This window comes from Ochotona princeps, chromosome 20 (genome assembly GCF_030435755.1).
Source record: "Ochotona princeps isolate mOchPri1 chromosome 20, mOchPri1.hap1, whole genome shotgun sequence".
Lineage (NCBI taxonomy): Eukaryota > Metazoa > Chordata > Mammalia > Lagomorpha > Ochotonidae > Ochotona > Ochotona princeps.
Genome location: NC_080851.1, coordinates 1,758,792 through 1,780,011, shown reverse-complemented (window position 1 = coordinate 1,780,011; position 21,220 = coordinate 1,758,792). Strand labels below are relative to the sequence as shown.

General features: G+C 49.4%; 2 protein-coding genes across 3 annotated transcripts in view; one reads left to right on the top strand and one right to left on the bottom strand.

The window, feature by feature from the left end:
* Positions 1–9,871, top strand: part of VWC2 (von Willebrand factor C domain containing 2) — a 46,376-nt gene extending 36,505 nt beyond the window's left edge. The window contains exon 3 of the mRNA XM_004582229.2: positions 9,714–9,871. Coding sequence (XP_004582286.2) covers positions 9,714–9,865 — 152 coding nt within the window. The 3' untranslated portion in view covers positions 9,866–9,871. The remainder of the gene's footprint in view (positions 1–9,713) is intronic.
* Positions 9,872–16,461: 6,590 nt separating this feature from the next.
* The window catches only part of ZPBP (zona pellucida binding protein), a 45,978-nt gene continuing 41,219 nt past the window's right edge, over positions 16,462–21,220 (bottom strand). For both annotated transcript variants that reach the window (XM_058678286.1, XM_058678285.1), the window contains one exon: positions 16,462–16,668. In XM_058678286.1, coding sequence (XP_058534269.1) covers positions 16,574–16,668 — 95 coding nt within the window. In that variant the 3' untranslated portion in view covers positions 16,462–16,573. The remainder of the gene's footprint in view (positions 16,669–21,220) is intronic.

Sequence of the window (21,220 nt, the reverse complement as noted above, 5' to 3'; positions counted from 1 at the left end):
GGCCATGGCTGGTGGCCAGCAAGAGGCTGCCCGCGTGGGAGCCACAGGGAAGGCCTTGGGGAGACCACGTCCACAAGCACACTGATGAGCTTTAGGCCCTGGGACGGTTGTGTGAATCACAGAGTGGACCCGCCTCTGCCACGTAACTCTGTGTTTCCGTTTCTGAAGGCCCCACACACCGGCATGATCCGGAAGGTCGTTGATTTCCCCACGTCCTCCTCACCGGCTGTTATTTTCCCTTTGAAAATGAATCTCAAAATGAAATTACTATTATAACAGCTGAGTAGGTGTAAAGTGGAATATCATTGTGGGTTTGATTTGCATTTTCCTAACAACTAATGTCGCTGAGCAGCTTTTAACATACTAGTGGCTTTGTCTTTGGGAAAACCACTATCCAAGTCTTGGCCTATTTCTTCTGCCAGGTTGTTTAACTTTCTGCTCTTGAGTGTAAGCCTTCGCATTCACAACACTGGGCAGCGATCAGACACATGATTTGCAAACATTTGCTTCTGTTTGTTTTTAATTTTGCTGAAGTCCAAGTTACTCATGTTTGTCTTGTTGCTCATGTTTTGGTGTCATATCTAAAAGTTCACCAACAAATCCTGGGCCATGACGATTCACGCCTTTGCTTCATGACTTAGTTCTTGCATTTGGGGTCACGCTCTCGCTGGCTGCCCCACCAGCTGTTGGACCTCTGTCCAGGCAGTGAGCTGGCATGTGGGAGTGTAGTTTTGACTCTTTCAAGCGTTGATCATACCTGTCCTTATGTTGGTATCCATTTTTTGATGACTGTATCTTTGTAGTAACTTCTATGTTGAGTATTCAGAGTTCTGTGTAATTCCATGTGAACCTAAGGCATAGACCTTTCTGTTTTTGTGGGAATGAGCTTTGGAATTTTGATAGGTGTCATGCTGATTCTGTAGAATGCTGTGTACAGTGTGACTATCATCATCATATCAGGCTTTCCAAGCCATGTGCATGCGATGTGTTTCCATTTATTTGAGTCTCGCTTAATTTCTTTAAGAAACGTTCTGTAGCTTTCAGCTTGTTAACTTTGTGGCTAGGAATGTTGTTTTACTTGCTGTTCTGAAGCCGACTGCCCTTCTGGCCTGTCTGGATTGTACATTGCTGGTACACAGAAACGTGGCTGGACCCGCATGCTGACATGGCTGAGTACTAGCAGGGGCCCTCACGTGCTTCTTGTGGGTGTTCGGGAGTCCTACCATCAGTGAACAGAAGTAGTTTTAATTCTTCCTTTGCAATTTTCATGCTTTATCCCCCTGCCTAATGCACATGGCTAAAGCATCTAGGATAACGTCAAATGGTGCTGGAAGAACTGGAAACCCTTGTCTCGTTTTTCTCGGGGGCAGGGGAGTGGAGGGCCGACATTGTCTCATCCCTAAGTGTAATGGTAAGAGCGATTGTTCATGCAGAGCCATTTGTCACATTTGCTCCGCTCTCTCCCACCCGTGCTTTGTTCCTGATGGAAGAGTCCTTCGCCCTGTGTTTCCTGCCTCCATTGAGATGAGTTCTTTCTCACACTCCTCTCCTGATGTGGTACATTATTTTCATTGACTCTTGGCCACTGATCCACCCTTGAATTCAGGGATAAATCCCCACTGACCTGCCATACAGTTGTTTTTAATATGCTCTCAGAGTGAGCTTGTTGGTATTTCTGAAGACCTTCATGTCCATAGTCCTCAGAGGTATCTGGAGAAGGTCCTGCCCAGCTCTGGTCAAGGGCAGCCCTGCCACCTAAGATACAATCGAGTCTGCTTCCTGCTAGTCTGTTATAATGTGCTAATCATGCTTTTCATGTTTGACAAGTCAGCAATGAAACCATCTGGTTCCCAACTGTCCTCTGTGGGGGAAGTTTTCCTTGCTGATTCAACATCTGTTTAACACAGAGACCTCGGCTGGGCTTCCTTTGGCAAGTTACTCTTGTAGCTAGCTGTCCTTTGATGCCCGTCCCCTTGAACATACATGAGCAAATGATGCAGAGGAGACAAGGCACACCTAACGTCGGCGTCCGTGTCTGCCTGGTTCTGGTTTCCATTGACAAACTATCTGAATCACGCACAAGCAGAGAAAGCACTGCAGCAGCCTCCCGCTAATGACCGACATACAGTCCTACACCAGGCAGCCGCGCACATGCTCCTCCGCAGGAAGGCGAATACGGACTGTCCCATTCTCTCAAAGTGCAGGTTTGCAGAATATGATTTCAAAGGGCATAAATGCCAGATCGGAGAATATCAGTTTGTCTTTCTTCATTGTAACAATTGTTGACACAGATACAAGTGAGGAAATGTGTAAATTTCCACGTTTCTTTTTGTCATAAACATTCGAGGCACGCTAGCCGTAGGATTGGAGGCACACAAGGAATAGAGTGTGACCTCCAAGGGAAGAGGTCGACACCGACCCAAGCTGCCACGAGTTGCTTGTCGTGAACTGAGCATTTGCAGAGAGCACAGTGAATGGGACAGGCAACTCCACCCGGAATCCACAGATGAACGCTGGGGAAGGGCAGGTTCACCGGGCTGGGAGTGCGGAGTATTTGAGACGCCTTCTGTGGGGCAGGGACGGAGGAAATGATCCCGCACTGCAAGGTCGGTATGCGTGCCTTGGTTTGAGTGTGGTTTGGCCTGCCTACCCTCCCAGGCGCTTAACTTCCCCAGTCCTGGCTGACGCCGCCGGCGGGGCAGGTGTTTGCTCCAGTGTGGGCAACTGGGAGGTGATCCCAGAAAGTGCTCTGGTTATGGAGGTGTACACTCAGAGGCACATGTGGACGCTGGCTTTGACCCAGCCACTCTCGCTCTGCTCCCTGATTCTCCGCACAAGTGTTCACCTCTTCCATTCCCACCACTCACCGGACTGATGGGCTGCCTGCCTTGGACTGTGCATCTTAAAAAGAGCAAGGCAGAAGCCCAACGCTGCCTCCCTTCCACAGCTCTCGTAGCTACTGCAGCTAACGCTGTGAGAAGCTGGGGATTGGCCTGCACTCAAGGTTCTCCATACTGAGGAGATTAACATAGCTGTGACTTTCATGTTGAGTCTCCTACAAAATTCTAAAGCCTTCATGTTGGTATCTGTCAGTGAAATAAATTAAACTAAAAGTTTTGAAAAGGCTGCCAGTGTAGGGATACAGAACACTCGGAACTCCCAGAACTCCTGGAACTCGGCTGTCCGTGCCTTGCCCTACAGCTTAGTGGCTCTGCCCCTCGCTACAGTGGAGCATACATGTGCTTCAGGAGACATGTACAAAATGTACAAACGTGTTCTAATCACAGCAGCCTCGGGCAGCAGGCAGCGCGGGTGCCCACGCAGAGGAGTGGATTCACCAAGGGTGGCAAATGCATAGAGCAGAGCTCCTCAACTGTCAAAACAAATATAATCTCAGAGATACTCTGATTGAAAGAAACTCCAAATAGTGTGTACACTGTAGGACTTGCAATTCAGGAGTAGGAAAGCGGGGCATGGGGCCGGGACGCAGCGACAGCCTCACCAAATGGAAAAGGCACAGGGAAACTCCAGGACAACACACTCTCCTGACTCATGATCAGGATGGGAGCCGCACGGCTACGGAGTTGCACAAACATCAGCAACCTGCACATAAAACCAAAATGCTTATCGGGAGCAACAAGAAACCCGAAGCATTGGGTTTTTGCTGCCTCGGCAGGTGAGGCTGCAGGCCCCAAGTGCCAGCTTTGGTAACCATGACCGTGTTCTGAAACACAGAAAATGGCTGCTGGAAACACTGTGCATGGTAAGCCATGATTGGACAGCATCACCCACCAGAGAGGACCAAAAGCCACGCGCCCTACTTTATCCTGATCTTTGTGGTGGAAACCCTGTTGAAAAAACCTCATAATAAGAGATAAACTCCTGGTCTCCGGCGGAGCGGCTCTGAAGGCGGTGAGAGGAGAGAATGGTGTGCAGGATGAGCTGGCAGTGCAATCATCAAAGCCCTGAAAGCACAGGTTGGACAGTTCAGCGCTGGGCACGTGCAGTAGGGGAGCATGTGGGAAACCTCCTAAACAGCCTCTACGAAACACAGGAGGGGGAACAGAATAAGACAGAGTTTTACAGAAAAATTTAAGTAGTAAAATTCAAATGAATGGTGATGTTTATTATGCTCTTTTATTTGAGGGAGAGAGAGGGAAGGAAGAATAAGAGAGAAATTGGATAACATTCTTATTAAGCTGTTCACACCTCAAGCAAATGCTTGCAATGGCCAAGATTGTGCCAAGCCCCAAACCAGGACTCAGAAACTTCACTGAGCTTTCAAGCGTGGCCATAGGAACCCAGTTGCATGAGCAGTACCCCCGTGCCATAGGAGGCTGGAGCCAGGAGCCAGCAATGGGCACTGATCCAGGCCACAGGTGTTTCAGCCGGCATCTGGGTCCCTGAGCTGAACTCCCACCTGCAAAGATGGATCCTAATGAAACTTCCCACCACCTTTTGCCTAAAGAGTTGGATACTACTGAACAGTCTAAAACCAAAATCTCACAACCAAAATCTCATTCCCAGCTTGATTCCTGGATCTGCAGGCAATTAGGATTCATAGAAAGGTGTATACCATGATTGCTTTTGACTGTATTCTTGTTCATAATAAGAGAGGATCCGCTATGTCCTGATGTTGACTCTGTGCACCTGGGCACAGAAGCATGACAAATCACAAGACAACCTTAGTGAGGAACATCCCAAGGTCACTGCCAACTGACACTGTTGGTATCAGGGGGAGGGGCCTTGCCTGGTCTGCATGGCTGGGTCCGTAGCCTCTACACACTTACCTACCAAATAGCAGAACTGCTGAGAACTGTGGCAAATTTTCCTAATGAGAAGTCCTGGTTGACTGGGTGGAAGGTACGCATGCCTCCGGTTTGCAAGGCCCTGCTTGTGACTCCATGGTCAGCACATTTGAGCAAGCTGAACTCACAGTCTCAGTTTCCACATCTGTGAAGTGGGAGAACAAGACCTGCCTTCCTGAATCCTGAAAACCATTAGCTGTAGCTCAAAGCTCTTGAAGACTGCAAACTCACATAAATGCCATCAGGCGGCGGCATGCAGGATGCTTCTGAGCTATCTCCTAGCAAACTTAGGACTCTAATCCAGCACGTATTCGGAGAAGCAAGAGCAGCCCCAGCAAGATCCAGGGAGCAGTTTCCTTGTGCTTTTCGGAAGCGGCAGGGTGGCTTCCTATTTTTAGCCCCACCTGCTGCCTTCTTCCTCTTGACAGCTGTGTCTGTATTCAGTCATTACCTGTCAACACAGTTTCAGTTGGTAGGAATAAATATGGTGTAATTAGCTTGGAAACGATCCTCTGAATTGCAGCGAGTCACTGTATCTGGAGGATGTGACACAACCTGCCAGGACGACCTGAAACACGGCGTCTCAACTCACCCATGCGCTGCTCTCACGGCTGTGGCTTCAGCCGGGTCCCCCGACAGGTCTTCCAGGCTGGTGGGGGCTATGGAGCCCTCTGCCTGTCCACCAGTGCCCAGGGGAGCTGGGAGGAACCACGCCACTGCCCGCAGCCACTGCTGGGGTGCTGCTAGAACCGAGGGGGAGAATGACGTGGAAGAATCTTGGTTCCCAGTGGGCTCGTGGCCAGCGCTGCGGTCTGGTTCCCATCTCCTGGAGCCTGGCTGCGGCTGAGAGGTGTGTTCTGTCGTTGTTGGGTGTGGTGAGTGGATTGCCCTCTCAGCTCATGGTATCCTGGGTGATTGGGGTATTTTAGTCTGTTTTCTCTAACTTGAAAGTGTTGACGTCTTCCCGGTGGGTGCTCCAGCTGTGTTCATGGGTCCTTTCAGTGGAAATGTTAACTGGTGCTTCAGTCACCCCAAAGACTTCACAACACTGCTTCTCCGAACACTTCCTTGAGTGTCATACGGAAGGGGGTTCAACAATGCACAGGGTGATACCGTGAGAAGCCCAGCCACAGATTCCAACTGTCTTCCCATCAGGATGATCCTTTGATTGCATTTTCCAGCACATTTTAGAGTGCCCTCACAGTCCACCCTGTGGAATGGAATGGGGCACAAAGCCAATACCTTCTCCATGCAGCCTCCCACATGCGTGGCCTTGTCGATCCACCTCTCCCAACTCTTTCCAAACGCCTTCCTTCTGCCGAAATGAGCCCGCAGACCAGGCGAAGCTTAGCAGTAGCTGTTCACATGCAGCTGTGACTGGCACTTGGCTTCCTGAAGAACATTGCTCGAACAGCTACTTCTAACTGTTTGCATTCAAACCTCCAAGACCAGTCGTCTCCTCTGGCTGCGTCACCTGCCGGGGGCCCGCTCCTTTACAGGCAAAGCAGCCCTTCCCTGCCCGAATGGGACGCTCCACCCCGTCTTTCCCGAGGCTCTGTTCCTGGCCACATTCTGGCTGAAGGTTGCCTCTGCCCATTTTCTCCTTCGCTGCTGGGACTTCAGTTTTACCCAGGTTAGACCACATTTGACCACTGTGCTCCCTGGCCAATCAGCAGCCTCCTGGGCCACACACGGAGCCGCACTCACGCACCGGCTGCTTCCATGTTCACAGGTTGACCCTGGCCAGTCCAGCAGCCTCCTGGGCCACACAGAGCCGCGCTCACGCACCGGCTGCTTCCATGTTCACAGGTTGGCCCTGGCCAGTCCAGCAGCCTCCTGGGCCACACGGAGCCGCGCTCACGCACTGGCTGCTTCCTTGTTAGAGGTGCTGCAGACACCTATAGTTAAGACATCTGCCCGGGGTCAGCCCTCAGCACCGTGCCCTCTAGGCCTCAACACCTTGGATTTGATTGGATTCCTACTAGAAAAATTACAATTAAGCTTTTTTAAAAAAAAAAAAAAAGATTTATTTATTTTTATTGGAAAGGCAGATATACAGAGAGGAGGAGAGACAGAGAAGATCTTCATCTGCTGATTCACTCCCCAAGTGGCTGGAGCCAAGCACGGCTGGAGCTGTGCTAATCTGGAGCCAGGAGTCAGGAGCCTCTTCCGGGTCTCACACGGGTGCAGGATCCCAAGGCTTTTGCCCATCCTCTAGTGCTTTCCCAGGCCACAAGCAGGGAGCTGGATGGGAAGCAGGGCTGCCAGGACACAAACTAGGGCCTATATGGGATCCCAGTGCATGCAGGGCTAGGATTTTAGCCACTAGGCTACCGCGCCAGGCCCAATAGTTAAGCTTGAACAGCAGTTTCCCCGCTTGCTGATTGATTCAAATCATCTTTACAGTAATGTTTACTAAAAAAATCCGTAATTTATTTTGTGCTATTAGATACATTATAAACTGATACACTTTAAAAGATGCTCAAATATTAAAAAATTATAATTTTATATATTCCAACTCCAGTTAACTGATAAAAAAAACCTTTTCAGTATTAAAACTCTGCTTGAAATAAATTATCCTTTCACATCATTCGGTAAGCTGAAAAAGAAGATGAAAACAGACTTCACAGAGTACCCAGTATTATCTGCTTGCCTAACTGTTGCTCACAGACTTTTCTGTTTTAGAAATTACTGAAAACAGACAACTCGTGCATGTAAACACTGTTTGATACAAGTTGATTTACAGGCACCATACAGCCTGAGAACAAACTAGTGGTGTCATCAATATTTATTGTGTTCTCTCATTAATTTGTGAGAGAAGTAGATTAATGAGAACCATGCTCCTTCATAGGGAAGCCCACCGACGGCTCCACTTGCACGTGGAACAGATTCCCGGGCCTTTCACTTGGCGCTGAAACCATCCCTGTCCTCCGCATCATGCCACGGGCAGTGTGGCAGTCTGGGCACACGGGCAGCATGGCAGTCAGGGCACACGGGCAGCGTGGCAGTCAGGGCATTCAGTGTGGCAGTCAGAGCATTCAGTGTGGCAGTCAGGGCACACGGGCAGCGTGGCAGTCAGGGCATTCAGTGTGGCAGTCAGGGCACACGGGCAGCGTGGCAGTCAGGGCACACGGGCATCGTTGCAGTCTGGGCACATGGGCAGCGTGGCAGTCAGGGCACACGGGCAGCGTGGCAGTCAGGGCATTCAGTGTGGCAGTCAGGGCATTCAGTGTGGCAGTCAGGGCACACGGGCAGCGTGGCAGTCAGGGCATTCAGTGTGGCAGTCAGGGCACACGGGCAGCGTGGCAGTCAGGGCATTCAGCATGGCAGTCAGGGCATTCAGTGTGGCAGTCAGGGCACACGGGCAGCGTGGCAGTCACAGCCTGTGGATAGCATGGTCTTTCCCTGAGCATTAAAAGACCCCTGAGTCCCCCAGCCCCGAAGCCAGCCATGTACAGCTTGTGGCTGTGTGTGCCTCCCCTGGCCTGCCCCTCAACCTCCCCTCAGCCAACTCCTGGGTGGCACTAGCCTGGCTCCTGGAGATCTTGTCTTACAACAAATGTTCTGAGAGAAGTGCTCAGGAGGGCGGGGAGGGAAGCTGGCTTGAGGGGTCCTTGCAGCGGAGGGCAGGGAGCAGTACCGGACGGAGTCACCCAGAGACAGGACTTACAAGTTGCTGACTCTAGGATACAGGCTCTATGCTGCATCTCCTGTGTACAAAGCACGCTGACAAACATTAGGATGACTGAACTCCGCACGGCGAGACGGAACTCAGAGTCATTCTGAAATTACTGGGTCGTTAGAGCCACCCCTTGTCTGAGGGAGAAGGATTCAAGGGCGGCGTCCTAACGGCGGGGGGAGGGCGGCAAGAAGGCCTAGTCTGGGAGGGGGAGGGCCACTCTGGGTCATGCTGTGCAGGAGCTGGGACCCGGCCTGGCTGATGGAAAGCACCAGAAAGGCAGCGGCGACTCTCCTGGGAGGCGTAGCAAGGAGGGCTAGTCCTCACCCTGCTGCGCTGGGGATTCATTCCTTTTTAAACGTTGTGTGGATGAAAGTGTTTCATCTCTTGGGTGACTTCACACATTATAATTAAACATATTTTGCTTGTTTGAGCACATTATCAAAGGCTTTAGAAACACAGAAATAGGGCAAATGAGACTTGGCAGATTGTTGAAGTTCAGAGTTCAAAGACTTCAGGCTGCAGTAACCACTGGTGTTTGGATTTTATTATAGTTCTTTTTTGATATTTGAAGTTTAGACGGGGGTTTGGAAGCAAAGCAGCTTTTCATACCTTAATATAGTATATAATCTCAGTTTAAAGTCCCTGAGAAGCCATTTGTCTCAGCTCACACTGGAACCTTTCTATACCTGTTTCCTCGTGTCCTTGACCTCACGCAGAGAGCAGCGTGCTGAAGATGTCGCCCTGGCTGAGCAGCTGAGCTGCTGACCGGCTGTGGCAGGCGGCCTGCAGTTCTTCTGGGAGACTGGCAGACCTCAGCCAGTGTGTGGGAGCCAGACCTGGCAGTCGGCTGAAGCTTGTGGGCCTGCTCCGAGAGCAGCAGGGTCACCCTGGACTCACACTCCTTCGAGCCTTGTGCACACGGAAGCTCCTCTGATGAGGACAAGCACAATGCTTACTGGAAGGTTGTGGTTAATCATGCCTCCTCGGTGATGATCAGACATCATTCAGTCACACGGCTGCTGGTTCGGCCTGTGCACAAGGCCCTAGGGAGAGAGCCTGTTGCTGGAGAACTGTGTGTTGTCATGGAAATGCACTGGTTGCGTTTCAGAAAGAATCCAGGGTACTTGACACGATTTCTAATTTCCCCACCGTCCTAGATGCCTCGTTGTGTGCATCACGTTTTCTGCCCACCCAGAATCTAAGACGTTTTTCCTGAATTTCAGGTCCCAACTGCTTTGCAGAAACTGCAGTCATCCCAGCCGGCAGGGAGGTGAAGACGGACGAATGCACCATATGCCACTGCACCTACGAGGAAGGCACGTGGAGGATTGAGCGGCAAGCCATGTGCACGAGGCACGAGTGCAGGCAAATGTAGGCTTCCAGAGGCCCGTCCCGAGCGCCCTGGCCGACCCTGGGAAGCGGGATGCTCGTGCCTTCCGGAGTCTCTGACCGCTGTGGGCGAGAGCACTCTGGAATCGTCGGTGCAAAGAACTTCCATGAGGAACACTGGAGAATGGTGGGTACTTTTGCTTTTTGTGGTAACAAATACTGCAAGAAAAGGAAATGCCAACAAGGACTTTGGGCATAAAACTCTCTAATAAATGTGCTATTTTCACAGTAAGTACCCGAAAGTACACTATTATATATTAAATGTATTTCTATAATCCTCTATTAGAGCGCTTATATAATTGTTTTTCTATAGATACAAATTAAAAATGCTGTGTTGTCAACCCTCCTTGCTGTCCCTGCATCTCTCTGCCAGGTCTGCTCCCACGTGTGTGCGGGCGGTGCCAGTGCCAGGCTGCCTTCCTGCCTCATCAGGCAGTGCACGGGCAAGGGCTCAGGGGGCGCTCTCCAGCTCAGCCGTGTCCAGACCTGCTCCTTTCACTTGGTAACAGCACACCGCTTTCCTGAAGCTTTAGTCTCACTCGTTTGGAGAACGCAGGACGAGAGGCTGTGCACGCGTTTTCTAAGTTCTCTCCAGGCTCCTCCTCGGTGGACCGTGACTAATGACACACACTTCATTCTGCCTTGCATCGCTTCTCGGCCTTGCGGCTGAGATCAAGTGCATTTTACCTTACACCATTGTGTCTCCTAGAAATACCAAGCTCGCCCCGTGAGCTGAGGAACGCAGTCAGCTGGCAGATCCCCTCCCTGTTCAAGAAGTGGAAGGGTGCAGTATTGTAAGGGGGATTCCCTTGTTTCTCTGGAGGAAAATGAAGGGAAATCAAACTCTGCATAAATTACACTTGAAGTTCAAGTATGGTACAGAAACCTCGGCTGTCAGCTGAGCATTCCACGCGTCCCAGAGCAACGAGCCATCCAGTCTCCCTGGAAGGCCCAGTAAGATCTGCAGCACCGGGCCCGGCGGCGTGGCCTAGTGGCTAAAGTACTTGCTTTGAACACCCCAGGATCCCATATGGGCGCCGGTTCTAATCCCGGCAGCTCCACTTCCCATCCAGCTCCCTGCTTGTGGCCTGGGAAAGCAGTCGAGGACGTCCCAAAGCCTTAGGACCCTGTACCCGTGTGGGAGACCCGGAAGAGGTTCCTAGCTCCTGGGTTCGGATTGGCACGCTACCGGCCGTTGCGTTCACTTGGGGAGTGAATCACCGGAGGGAAGATCTTCCTCTCTGTATATCTGACTTTGTAATAAAAATAAAATAAAATAATCTTAAAAAAAAAAAGATCTGCAGCACCGCCCTCTGCCAGTGATCCTTCAGGAGCACACCGACCAGCAGCTCAGTGCACACACGCGTGAGAGCCAAGTGCAGGCCCCAGCAGGCTTCCAAACGAACCTTGTTTTCGGTTCATTTGGACAGGGAGCAAAGGAAGCTACTGCGAAGCCCCACTGAGCTGATCCGTGAGTGGTACAGGCTAGCCCTGCCTTCACTGACGGCATCCACACTTAGGCTCGCAGGTGCGCAGGCAGAGTGAGAGAGCAAAGATCAACATTTGAGGCCTTGCAACCAGTTCCTCTGTAGATTTTTTCATTCCAAAATTGTTACTAAGCAGCTACTGAAGCACGAAGTAACTCGATGACAGAAAGGATTCTGCACGGTTCTTGCCTGCACGCCCTGTCGCGCTCCACATGGCACGCACTGTACTGCGAGCCTGACCAGAGGCCAGCAGACTGGGGCAGGACGCACGCAGAGACCACAGCAGAAAAGGAATATGGAAAAAGTCTCCGAGGGAAGACGGACACATCAGTGCATCACAATGCCATGAACCCCGCCTCGTCACACAGCTGCATATGTCCTAGTGAATTTTCATCTTGTTCATGAGGAAATTTGAGGCAGGCAGACTATGTGCACACAGATAACATGAACGCACTAGGGGAAAGCGTGAACTATGCACGCCCAGACACCACTGTCGATGCTGAAGACCGCTCCATCATGTCGGGGTTGTACCAGGCTATCGCCACTGCCCACAAGCAGCGCTAACCCCACGGCCAGACAGACATCTGCCTCCACAGCATGTCATTTGTCACCACTGCCCAGGATGCAGTAAGAGACCTCTTAGGCCACCACAGTCTGATCTCCTTGCCGATGCAATCCCTTACAATAATGGACAAGGTGTGCCCCAAAAAGATAGCTCAGTTGGCTAATCCTCCCCTTGCAAGTGCCAGGATCCCATATGGTAGCTGGTTCTTGGCCTGGCTGCTCCACTTCCCATCCAGGTCCCTGCTTTGTAGCCTGGGAGAGCAGTGGAGATTGGCCCAAATCCTTCGGACCCTGAACCTGTGTGGAAAACCTGGAAGAAGCTCCTGGCTTTGTACTGACCCAATTCCAGCGACTGTGGTCATTTAGGGAGTAAACCAGCAAATGGAAGATCTTTCTGTCTCTTCTCTTTGTAAATTTGCCTTTCCAATAAACGTAACAATAGCAAAAGAATGGGTTTTGTCTTTTGATCCAGCCCACTAATCTATGTTTGATCTAAGTTTAAGCTATTTATATTCAAGGATAATATGGATAGGTAGTAATTCAATCCTGTCATTTTAGCAACGGGTTGTTCATTTATTTATTATGAAGTTGTTTTTTTACTGGAATGTTCTTCACATTTGCCTTTGGTTTTGGTAGGTGCTATTCCTTTTCTCTGTCAAGACAAAATCTTTAAGCAACATTTATAGGTCAGATCTAGAAGAGGCGAATTCTTTGCGCTTTTCTATGCTGTGGAAGAAATTTATTTCACTTTCCATTTTTTGCTGGGTATGTTATTCTGGACTGACTTTTTTTTTTTTCATTTTAGAATCTGAAATATGTCACTCCATTTTCTTTTGGCCTGTGACCTTCTTCTGAGAGGTCGTTGTAAGTCTGCCTTTCCTCTACATGTCAACTGATTTTGTTCACATGCACATTTAAGGATCTTTATGTTTGCCTGAAGAGAGCTTGCTTACCACGTGTGGTGGCAATGATCGCTTTGATCAACCCCGAGGGGAGTTTGCCCCCCACTGTTCATTGTTTCTCAGTTCTTTATCCACATTAGGTAAGTTTTTCTTTATTATTTCATTGAATAATCTTTAAGCCCAGCTTCTATTTCTGTGCCTTCTGGAACTCCCACAACACGTACATTTAGCTTTTTAAGAGTGTCTCTTAACTCTTGGATACTTTTCATGCAGATTCTTCTCCTTAGGGATGGTTTCTAGGCCGCGTTGCCCACTGCCCTACAAGTTGTTTTTATTGATTGCATTCTGTGTCTGGTTTTTCATTTGCACTCACTTGTGCCACTCCCTCCAGCAAGTTTCAGTCCAAAATTGTGCTAGGCTTCTACCATGGTCTCTGCAGCCCCAGCTGCTGGCTCACCACTCTCCACCCCCGCGAGCCTGAGTTGTGGCCACACTGTTGCCTGCACACCCTTTCTCCCACTTCTGGCTCAAGCAATGCCTGGGATTAGGGAGAGCTGAGCTGTCCTGGATCACTGGGTACTGGTAGGAACCTGCTGGCTGCTAGGTCCTAGGGCCACCTGGACCTATTTTGGGTGAACCTGTAGGATGCTAAAGTCAGCACTGTTTTCTCTGTGGGGTCAGTGCAATGTGCTGAGCTGGAAGCGCGTTTGCTCCAGGCTTAGCGCATGCACAACTCACTGTTTTCCCTTCAGTCCTGCAGTCTTTGCCACAGTGTACAACATGGCACCTGACGTGGCACTGGTGGAGTTCTGGGCTGTCAAATTCACCCTGTTTGCACCACTTGGGGTCTGCCACTCTGTCTCCGTTTGTAGTCAGATCAAATAAATCAGCAGGATGCGCACTTCTTTGCCCGAGTTCACCTCCTGAGCTCCTGGTGAGCTCCCCTTCCCGCTGGCTGCCGGTGGAGCTCCGATCACTGATTGCTGACAGCTGGGCACCACTGGGGTATCTGGCCACTGCAACATCACTCTGTTGTCTCTGCCTCAACACCTGGACCAGGTGGAATGTGCTGCAGCTCTACCGGAACGATCCAACACACGCTGCAGCAGCTGCCTGGGTTCCGATCCGCAGCAACAGAACCAGTCCCAGGTGGCACAGGGCGTGCCATCCGCAGCTGCACACACCGAAGAAGCCATCTTCATTACTGTGACTCATTTTCTTCATGTATTACAATAATAATAAGTCCCAGAGTGAGTAATTGCGGCAGAAAAGCCTGTGCTGATTGGCTGTGCTCCTGGGCAGTGAGCAAGCCTGCGCTCTGTGAAGACCGAGGGGAGCACTGGGAGCCTGCGCTCTGTGAAGACCGAGGGGAGCACTGGGAGCCTGCGCTCTGTGAGGGGAGCACTGGGAGCCTGCGCTCTGTAAGGGGAGCACTGGGAGCCTGCGCTCTGTGAGGGGAGCACTGGGAGCCTGCGCTCTGTGAGGGGAGCACTGGGAGCCTGCGCTCTGTGAAGACCGAGGGGAGCACTGGGAGCCTGCGCTCTGTGAGGGGAGCACTGGGTGCCTGCGCTCTGTGAACACCGAGGGGAGCACTGGGAGCCTGCGCTCTGTGAGGGGAGCACTGAGAGCCTGCGCTCTGAGGACCGAGGGGAGCACTGGGAGCCTGCGCTCTGTGAGGGGAGCACTGGGAGCCTGCGCTCTGTGAGGGGAGCACTGGGAGCCTGCGCTCTGTGAGGGGAGCACTGGGAGCCTGCGCTCTGTGAGGGGAGCACTGAGAGCCTGCGCTCTGAGGACCGAGGGGAGAAGTGACTCGAGGGGAGCACTGGGCAACATCACGAAGATCAGCAGCAATGTCTTGGCTGCTTCCCATTTTCACAGTACAGGGCTGTTAAGATTTTGAAAAGCTAATTCAGTTCACTGTAGAAATTTTGGAACACATTTTTAAAAAGCAATACATGACCTCATTACACAAGACAATTATTAACATTTTGGTGTATTTTCTCAAAATGTATTTTCATTTATGTGAAAGGCAGGGAGGCAGAGGAAAACCTACCACCCAGCAGCTCACGCCAGGCTGAAGCCAGGTGCCCAAAACTCCATTTGAGTCTCCCCACCCTCTTCTGCCTCCCAGGATGTACAGCAGCAGGAACCGGAAGGAACAAGTGGGTACTCAAGATCCAGACAGACTGTGACACACACCTGCCGAGTCATGGCTTAACTGCTGCACCAAACATCTGCCCTGGCACACTTGCATTAAAAAATGCAAACACACAACACAGAATCGCAGATGAATACACATTCAAATCTACACTGAATCCTTCCTAATTCACTTGGCAGTGATATGTTCAAAATATTACTGGAGAAAAGAAAGCACGTGAAAAATTGTATAAACCGTGAGAATAATTATGTTATCAAGATAAAGACATTAAAGGAACACCACCCATATCAGCAAAGAAACACCTCCACTGACTGTGTGAGACTCCTGGGGTTACACTCAGCCATGGGAAGCTAAATGACAGGCCCATTTACTAACTGGCCTACCTTCACAGGGTCAGCAAGTCTACGTTGTAGGCGAACCTTGCCTGTCAGGAGCTGCACAGTTGTGTTCCAGTCCCACTGCGCCACGTCTGCTGTCTGCGGAAGCCCACGTCCTTAGAAACAGGAAACGAGAGGAGGACAGGGATGGCGCAGAGAGTAAAGCTGATGTAATAAGGACACAGAATTCTACTCACTGCGTAAGCTGCTCATTTTCCAACACAGCGTCTCGGTGTGAGAGTGTGTGTGCCAGTCAGCGCTGGCCCCCGTCTTAACAGCGAAGGAAACTGGCTTGATGGCTTGATTATTGTTAGCAGAAAAGGAAAAGGCCTCATTTCTGTCTTCAGTGGGAAAGCACAAATGGTAATCTAAGTACACACAGTTACTCCATTCCAAAACGTCCCAAGGGTAATTTAGGAGGGTTTAAAGTGCAGCTTAACGACACCACAGGGAATTGTATGAACTCAGCCTGTGGCTGGGAGGAGGCCTCACACTGTAGCGAGATGGCCCGGCATTCCAAGTGCCTATGAAGCACCCAAGGCCAAGGCAGAATGAGGAATGCCCACAAAGGTGACCAGAGGAATGAAGCAAGATGAAACGACGGTCACTGTGAAAGACACAATGGCCAAGATAAAATGGGATATGTTTGATAAAGCCTTAAAGTGGGGGCAGGGCCAATCCAATACAGGATGATTGGAGCAATTTTATTTCCAGATATTTATTGTTATTTATTTGAAAAGCAGATAAGAGACCATGAGGGAGACAGTTCTCTCATTTGCCAGTTAACCCCCAAATGTTGTCATGCCTGGGGGTTTGCGAGGATTCAAACAAGAGCCAGGAACTGAACTGGGGTCTTCTCGGTGAGTGGCAAGAGCCCATTTCCGGAGGCATCCCCTGCTCCCGCCAGGGTGGGCGTCAGCAGAGGCTTGAGGCGAGTTGCGCTGACACGGAACGTGGCATTCCGAGCAGCCGCTCAACCGAGGGCATGTGCCAGCGCTGTATGTAAGACGCGCTCACACGGGAGACATTCGGGGTCCTGTGCAGGGCTAAAATTAGAAGGCACTTGTCAAACAGTGATTGAGACGATGACACACTTTTTGCAAAATATGTATGTTTAATTTTAGCATAATAGTGATTTATCATATGTCAATATTTAAAAATACACACTTATGTTCAATGGGCCACTCAGTAGGTCACGATGCTAGCCTACAGACACGCTTTGGCGCCGTACGCCAGGCTGCTGTTGCACTGCAAGCAGTGAGTCCCGTCCCGGGGGTTGTAAGATCCAGGGCTGCAGATCACTGTGAATAAAGCATACGGCAGTAAGGCACCCAAGCCAGCTTCACCTAGAGGACCAGCTCGTAGAGCAGAGTCCTCCTAGCGTTCAACTTTTAAACAAAAATAAAATACACAATGCGCAATGGACGGTCTTGCCTTTCTGCAGTGTTAGATACACTCACACTGTTAGGGCAGCCGTGAGAACGGCTGCAGCTCACACAACTGCAGCCCCGCAGCCACTAACACCCCTCCTAGCCCTCACTCTGCTCCCCGTCTCTAGGTGTGAAATCACACTGTAAAACCTGAGCTTCTCACTCCAATCCTGGCTCACATGGGCACCTGGCTTACTAGCTGTGAGCAGAGGTTGACTGCAACATCCTTGAAGTTAGGGTAGAACATCTCACATGGAACCAGCTGTGATTATCAGAGGGACCGGCATGAGCTGGCCTTAGCTTTGAAGGCACAGATCCAAGTTCAAAAGAAACTGCCATGTACATTTCATAACATCCAAGTCCTATGTCTATAATCTGCTAAATATGAAATTGTGGGAAATTTCTTAACCTAACTTAATCTGCCAATCCCTAATATAAGAATAGTGTACATCATGACCATATGACGACAGCTAATTCTGCATAATCATTTGAGGAGGACATAAGCCAAGGCCAAGGCCATGTCCACCGCTGATCAACTTTGGGATGCTAGGTAAAGTAGTTAACTCTCTCACAGTTCCACTTTCCTTAATTTTAAAATAACAACCATACTAACCAATTCAGAGTAATAGCATGAGAATTCAAATTGAGGAAGCACCCAGCCAGCCCATCACAAGGACTCAATGAATGCTTAACACTATGCCCTCTGGGGCCGCTTCCTTGACCCACCACTTCCACTGGGCACAGGAGCATGTCCGGTAATGCCAACAAGCCTTCTGATTGGCTTCTCTAATCTTTCTGAATATCAATGTAGTTGTCAAGGAATCCAGAGAATATAAACAACACATCCAAAGCATGGCCCAAACATAATAATTTTGCCAATACTATGATTCAACCATGATATGTTTGTATTTGGTTCATATGATGAAATCTGATTTCCTAGTTGGGACATATTTTAACTTATTCAGAGGAAGTAATTTCCATAGTTGTTTTCATAGGATTATTTCATTTTTAGTGGATGTTTCATTTGGTGAATAGTTTCAGCTGCAAAAAGATATTTGTTAAACAAGGTTAAACAGTTTAACAAGATTTAACAAAATTATACCAGTAATAGCAAATATGGATTACTGGTAACGAACACAGCAAGCTTCCAAGGATGTAGTATAGTGTGTTTCCTCACGTTATGCGCTCCTAGCACATTTTCTCTCACAACTTCCACTGACGTATTTTGTAATACAAGCATATAGATGGTGAATAAATATAGTGAAAGTGTTGTTATCACAGCCACAGAAGTTAGCATAGATTTACACACACATCTTGGTACATTCTGTACAGAACAGAACAGTATTTATACTGGTATAAATTCATCTACGTTGGATCTTTTATCAACTATTAGACAAATACACTAATACAAGATAACAATGAGAGAAAGGGGTGAGCGTTACACGCAAACTCCTCAGCACTACTTCATATTTTTGGCTTTGTAAATTTAATAATAATAAGGAAAGGAATTAACATATCTTCATATACGGCATCTGCGATGCCAGTGTCACTCTGCTGGAAGCGCTGCGTCACAGAGGGCACCTCCACAGAGTGCTGACTGAGTGAAGCAAAGCCAAAGTGCTCGATACCTTAGGTTTTGATTTCTACAAAATATGCAGAACAGGTAAATTCAGAGACATAGAAAGCTGTTTTATAATTGCTAGAGGCTAGGTAGACAAGTTAGAAGAGAACTGGAATAATTGTTTAAAGTTATCAGATTTTTGAGATTAGAATAGTTTGGAGTTATATAAAGGTGATAGCTATTGATACTAAATTTCTTATATCAAAATCATGAATTCACCCATTGGTGAATCCAAGCACCAGAAGGGAGTGTGGGTCGGGCCAGACTGGATCACAAGCCAATTCACATGAGGACCAGGACTGGGGGACGAATGGGCTGGGCTAGGCTGTAGCCCCCACCAGTGTGAGTTGGAATTGGGGGTGGGCCAGCCCAGCCAGGCTATGACAACCACTGGTAAATGTCAAGGAGAGGTAGGCCATGCCATATTGGGCCACAGACACCCAACCAGCACACGTGAGACCTGGGGGAGAGCAGGCAAACCCGGCAGGGGGTATGCAGGGAGCTTCCCTGCTGGGCACCATTCCCATTGGTGAGTGTGAAAGCTGGGACTGGGGGCAGACCAGGCGTGGCAGGGCCACAATACCTGGTAGCCTCATGTGGGCTGGATCAAGGGAAGGTCAAGCTGGACTGACTGTTCCCACTGGTGCATGCATAAGTTAGAGTGAGTGTGGGTTGGCTGGGCTTTGCCATAGCATCAGTTGGCAGATGTTGGCACAGGGGGCAAATTCTGTCAAGTTAAACTGCAGAACCACCTGGAGAGTGCATGATCCGAAAGTGGGAGTGGGCCTAGTAGGGAAACAGTAGGCACCTCTCTCTTTGGTTGCCACTCCACCTGGTGAGAATGAGAACCACATGTGGGACAGGCATGACGAGACAAACAGTGGCACCCACTGGCACATATGTGGGCTAATAGTGAGGCTGGTTGGGTTGCAACCAGCAACTAGGCTGCAATTCTCATTGACAAGTATGAGAGCTGAGTGTGATGTGGGACCGAGTGGACCAGCCTGCTGTACATCCTGGCAAGCATGGGAACCAGGGCAGGGGGCGGGCCTGGTGGGGATTACTGCAAGTTGCCCCAACTAAGCTGCAGCTCCAACTAGTGTCAGTGAAGGCAGAGTGTGTGGTGGGCAGGATCAGGCTGGGCTGCAACACTTACTGGTTTGTGTAAAAGACAGGGCTGGAGACAGAACTAACCCAGTAACTGCAACCACCAGCATGTGTATAAGCTGATTGGGGCGCCGGACTGTGCTGGACACTGTATTGGCAATCAGGTCTGGGGTCACCTCATATGAAGTTTCTATGGGTATCCTCCCCAACTGAATTGCTGGACTCGGAACCCCAACCATGGAGAGAATTGCACGTTCTGTGATCTGACCGTGGAGTGCATGTGTTAGAGCTGGGCCTCCTCAGTGGTTTACACAGAGCAGCGAACAGCATGTCCAGGTGCACATGGAGGATATGGCAGTACATTGGAGTCTGCAGAGGACACCTGGTACAACAACAGAGGACAGAACAAATCTATCAACTAGGGCCCGGCAGCATGGCCTAGCAGCTAAGGTCCTCGCCTTGAACGCACCGAGATCCCATATGGACGCCGGTTCTAATCCCGGCAGCTCCACTTCCCATCCAGCTCCCTGCTTGTGGCCTGGGAAAGCAGGCAAGGATGGCCCAAAGCCTTGGGACCCTGCACCCGCGTGGGAGACCCGGAAGAGGTTCCTGGTTCCTGGCTTCGGATCGATACAGCACTGGCCATAGCGGCTCACTTGGGGAGTGAATCATCGAACAGAAGATCTTCCTCTCTGTCTCTCCTCCTCTCTGTATATCTGACTTTGTAATAAAAATAAATAAATCTTTAAAACAAAATCTATCAACTACTCCAGCCAAGTGTTGGCACACGGAGATTCTAAGGTAGATTATGTCAACCAGCTGATTCTGGAGAGATTTCACTGTGTCAGGAGTGGCAAGCTCAGTAATGCGGAACGGCTGAACTACTGAAACCTCATGAGCAAGAGTCTTGTTTCCTAATGAAGCCCCACATCGGGAATCCCAGGACGCAGAGGAGACCCACCAAATACACAAATACACAGGGCAAAGGGGCACGTAAAATACAAGTACAGGATGCCTACCAAGGAACACAGCGCTCCTCCAGCAACAGGGAAGCGAGATAAGATGAAAGAAAACACAGGCAAGACAACTAAACATCAGGCAGATAACTTAGAATGTTAACTTAAGTCTGCCAGAGAATAAAATACACCAAACCAAAAATAGTTAGGCGTGTTAACAACAAAACTGCATGGGTAAATAAAAGAATTTCTGAGTCTGAAGACAAGTGTGTTTTTTAAAATAACTCAGATAAAAGAAAATGCTAAAAATTTTTAAAAATTAAAGAACAATCATTCACATTATGGTTGCTTCAGGAAGGCAAGGGGAAGATATTTGTAACAAAAGCCAATACAATGAAATAATTCCTGAAAAGTGTTCAAACCTTGGAAAGAAACGGACATTCAAATCTAGAAAGCCCAAGGGATTCCTAACAGATCCAAGCGACACAGAGCCTTTGCACAGCGGGTGGCAGGGAAACGAGTGCAGAGCGACCAGCATGTAGGTTCTTGAGCATTCCAGTTAGGACTTTATTGGTCCCAATCATTCCTTTACTCATTAAAGCTTGATACCAAGATATATTCGTCCCTTAAAATTAACTGAAAGCATTTAATCCTTATTTTTTTTAAAAAAAGAACATAACCTTGTGTTATTATTTCTTTAACTGTTTTAGCTCTAGAGGACAAATTTATCTGTATAAAG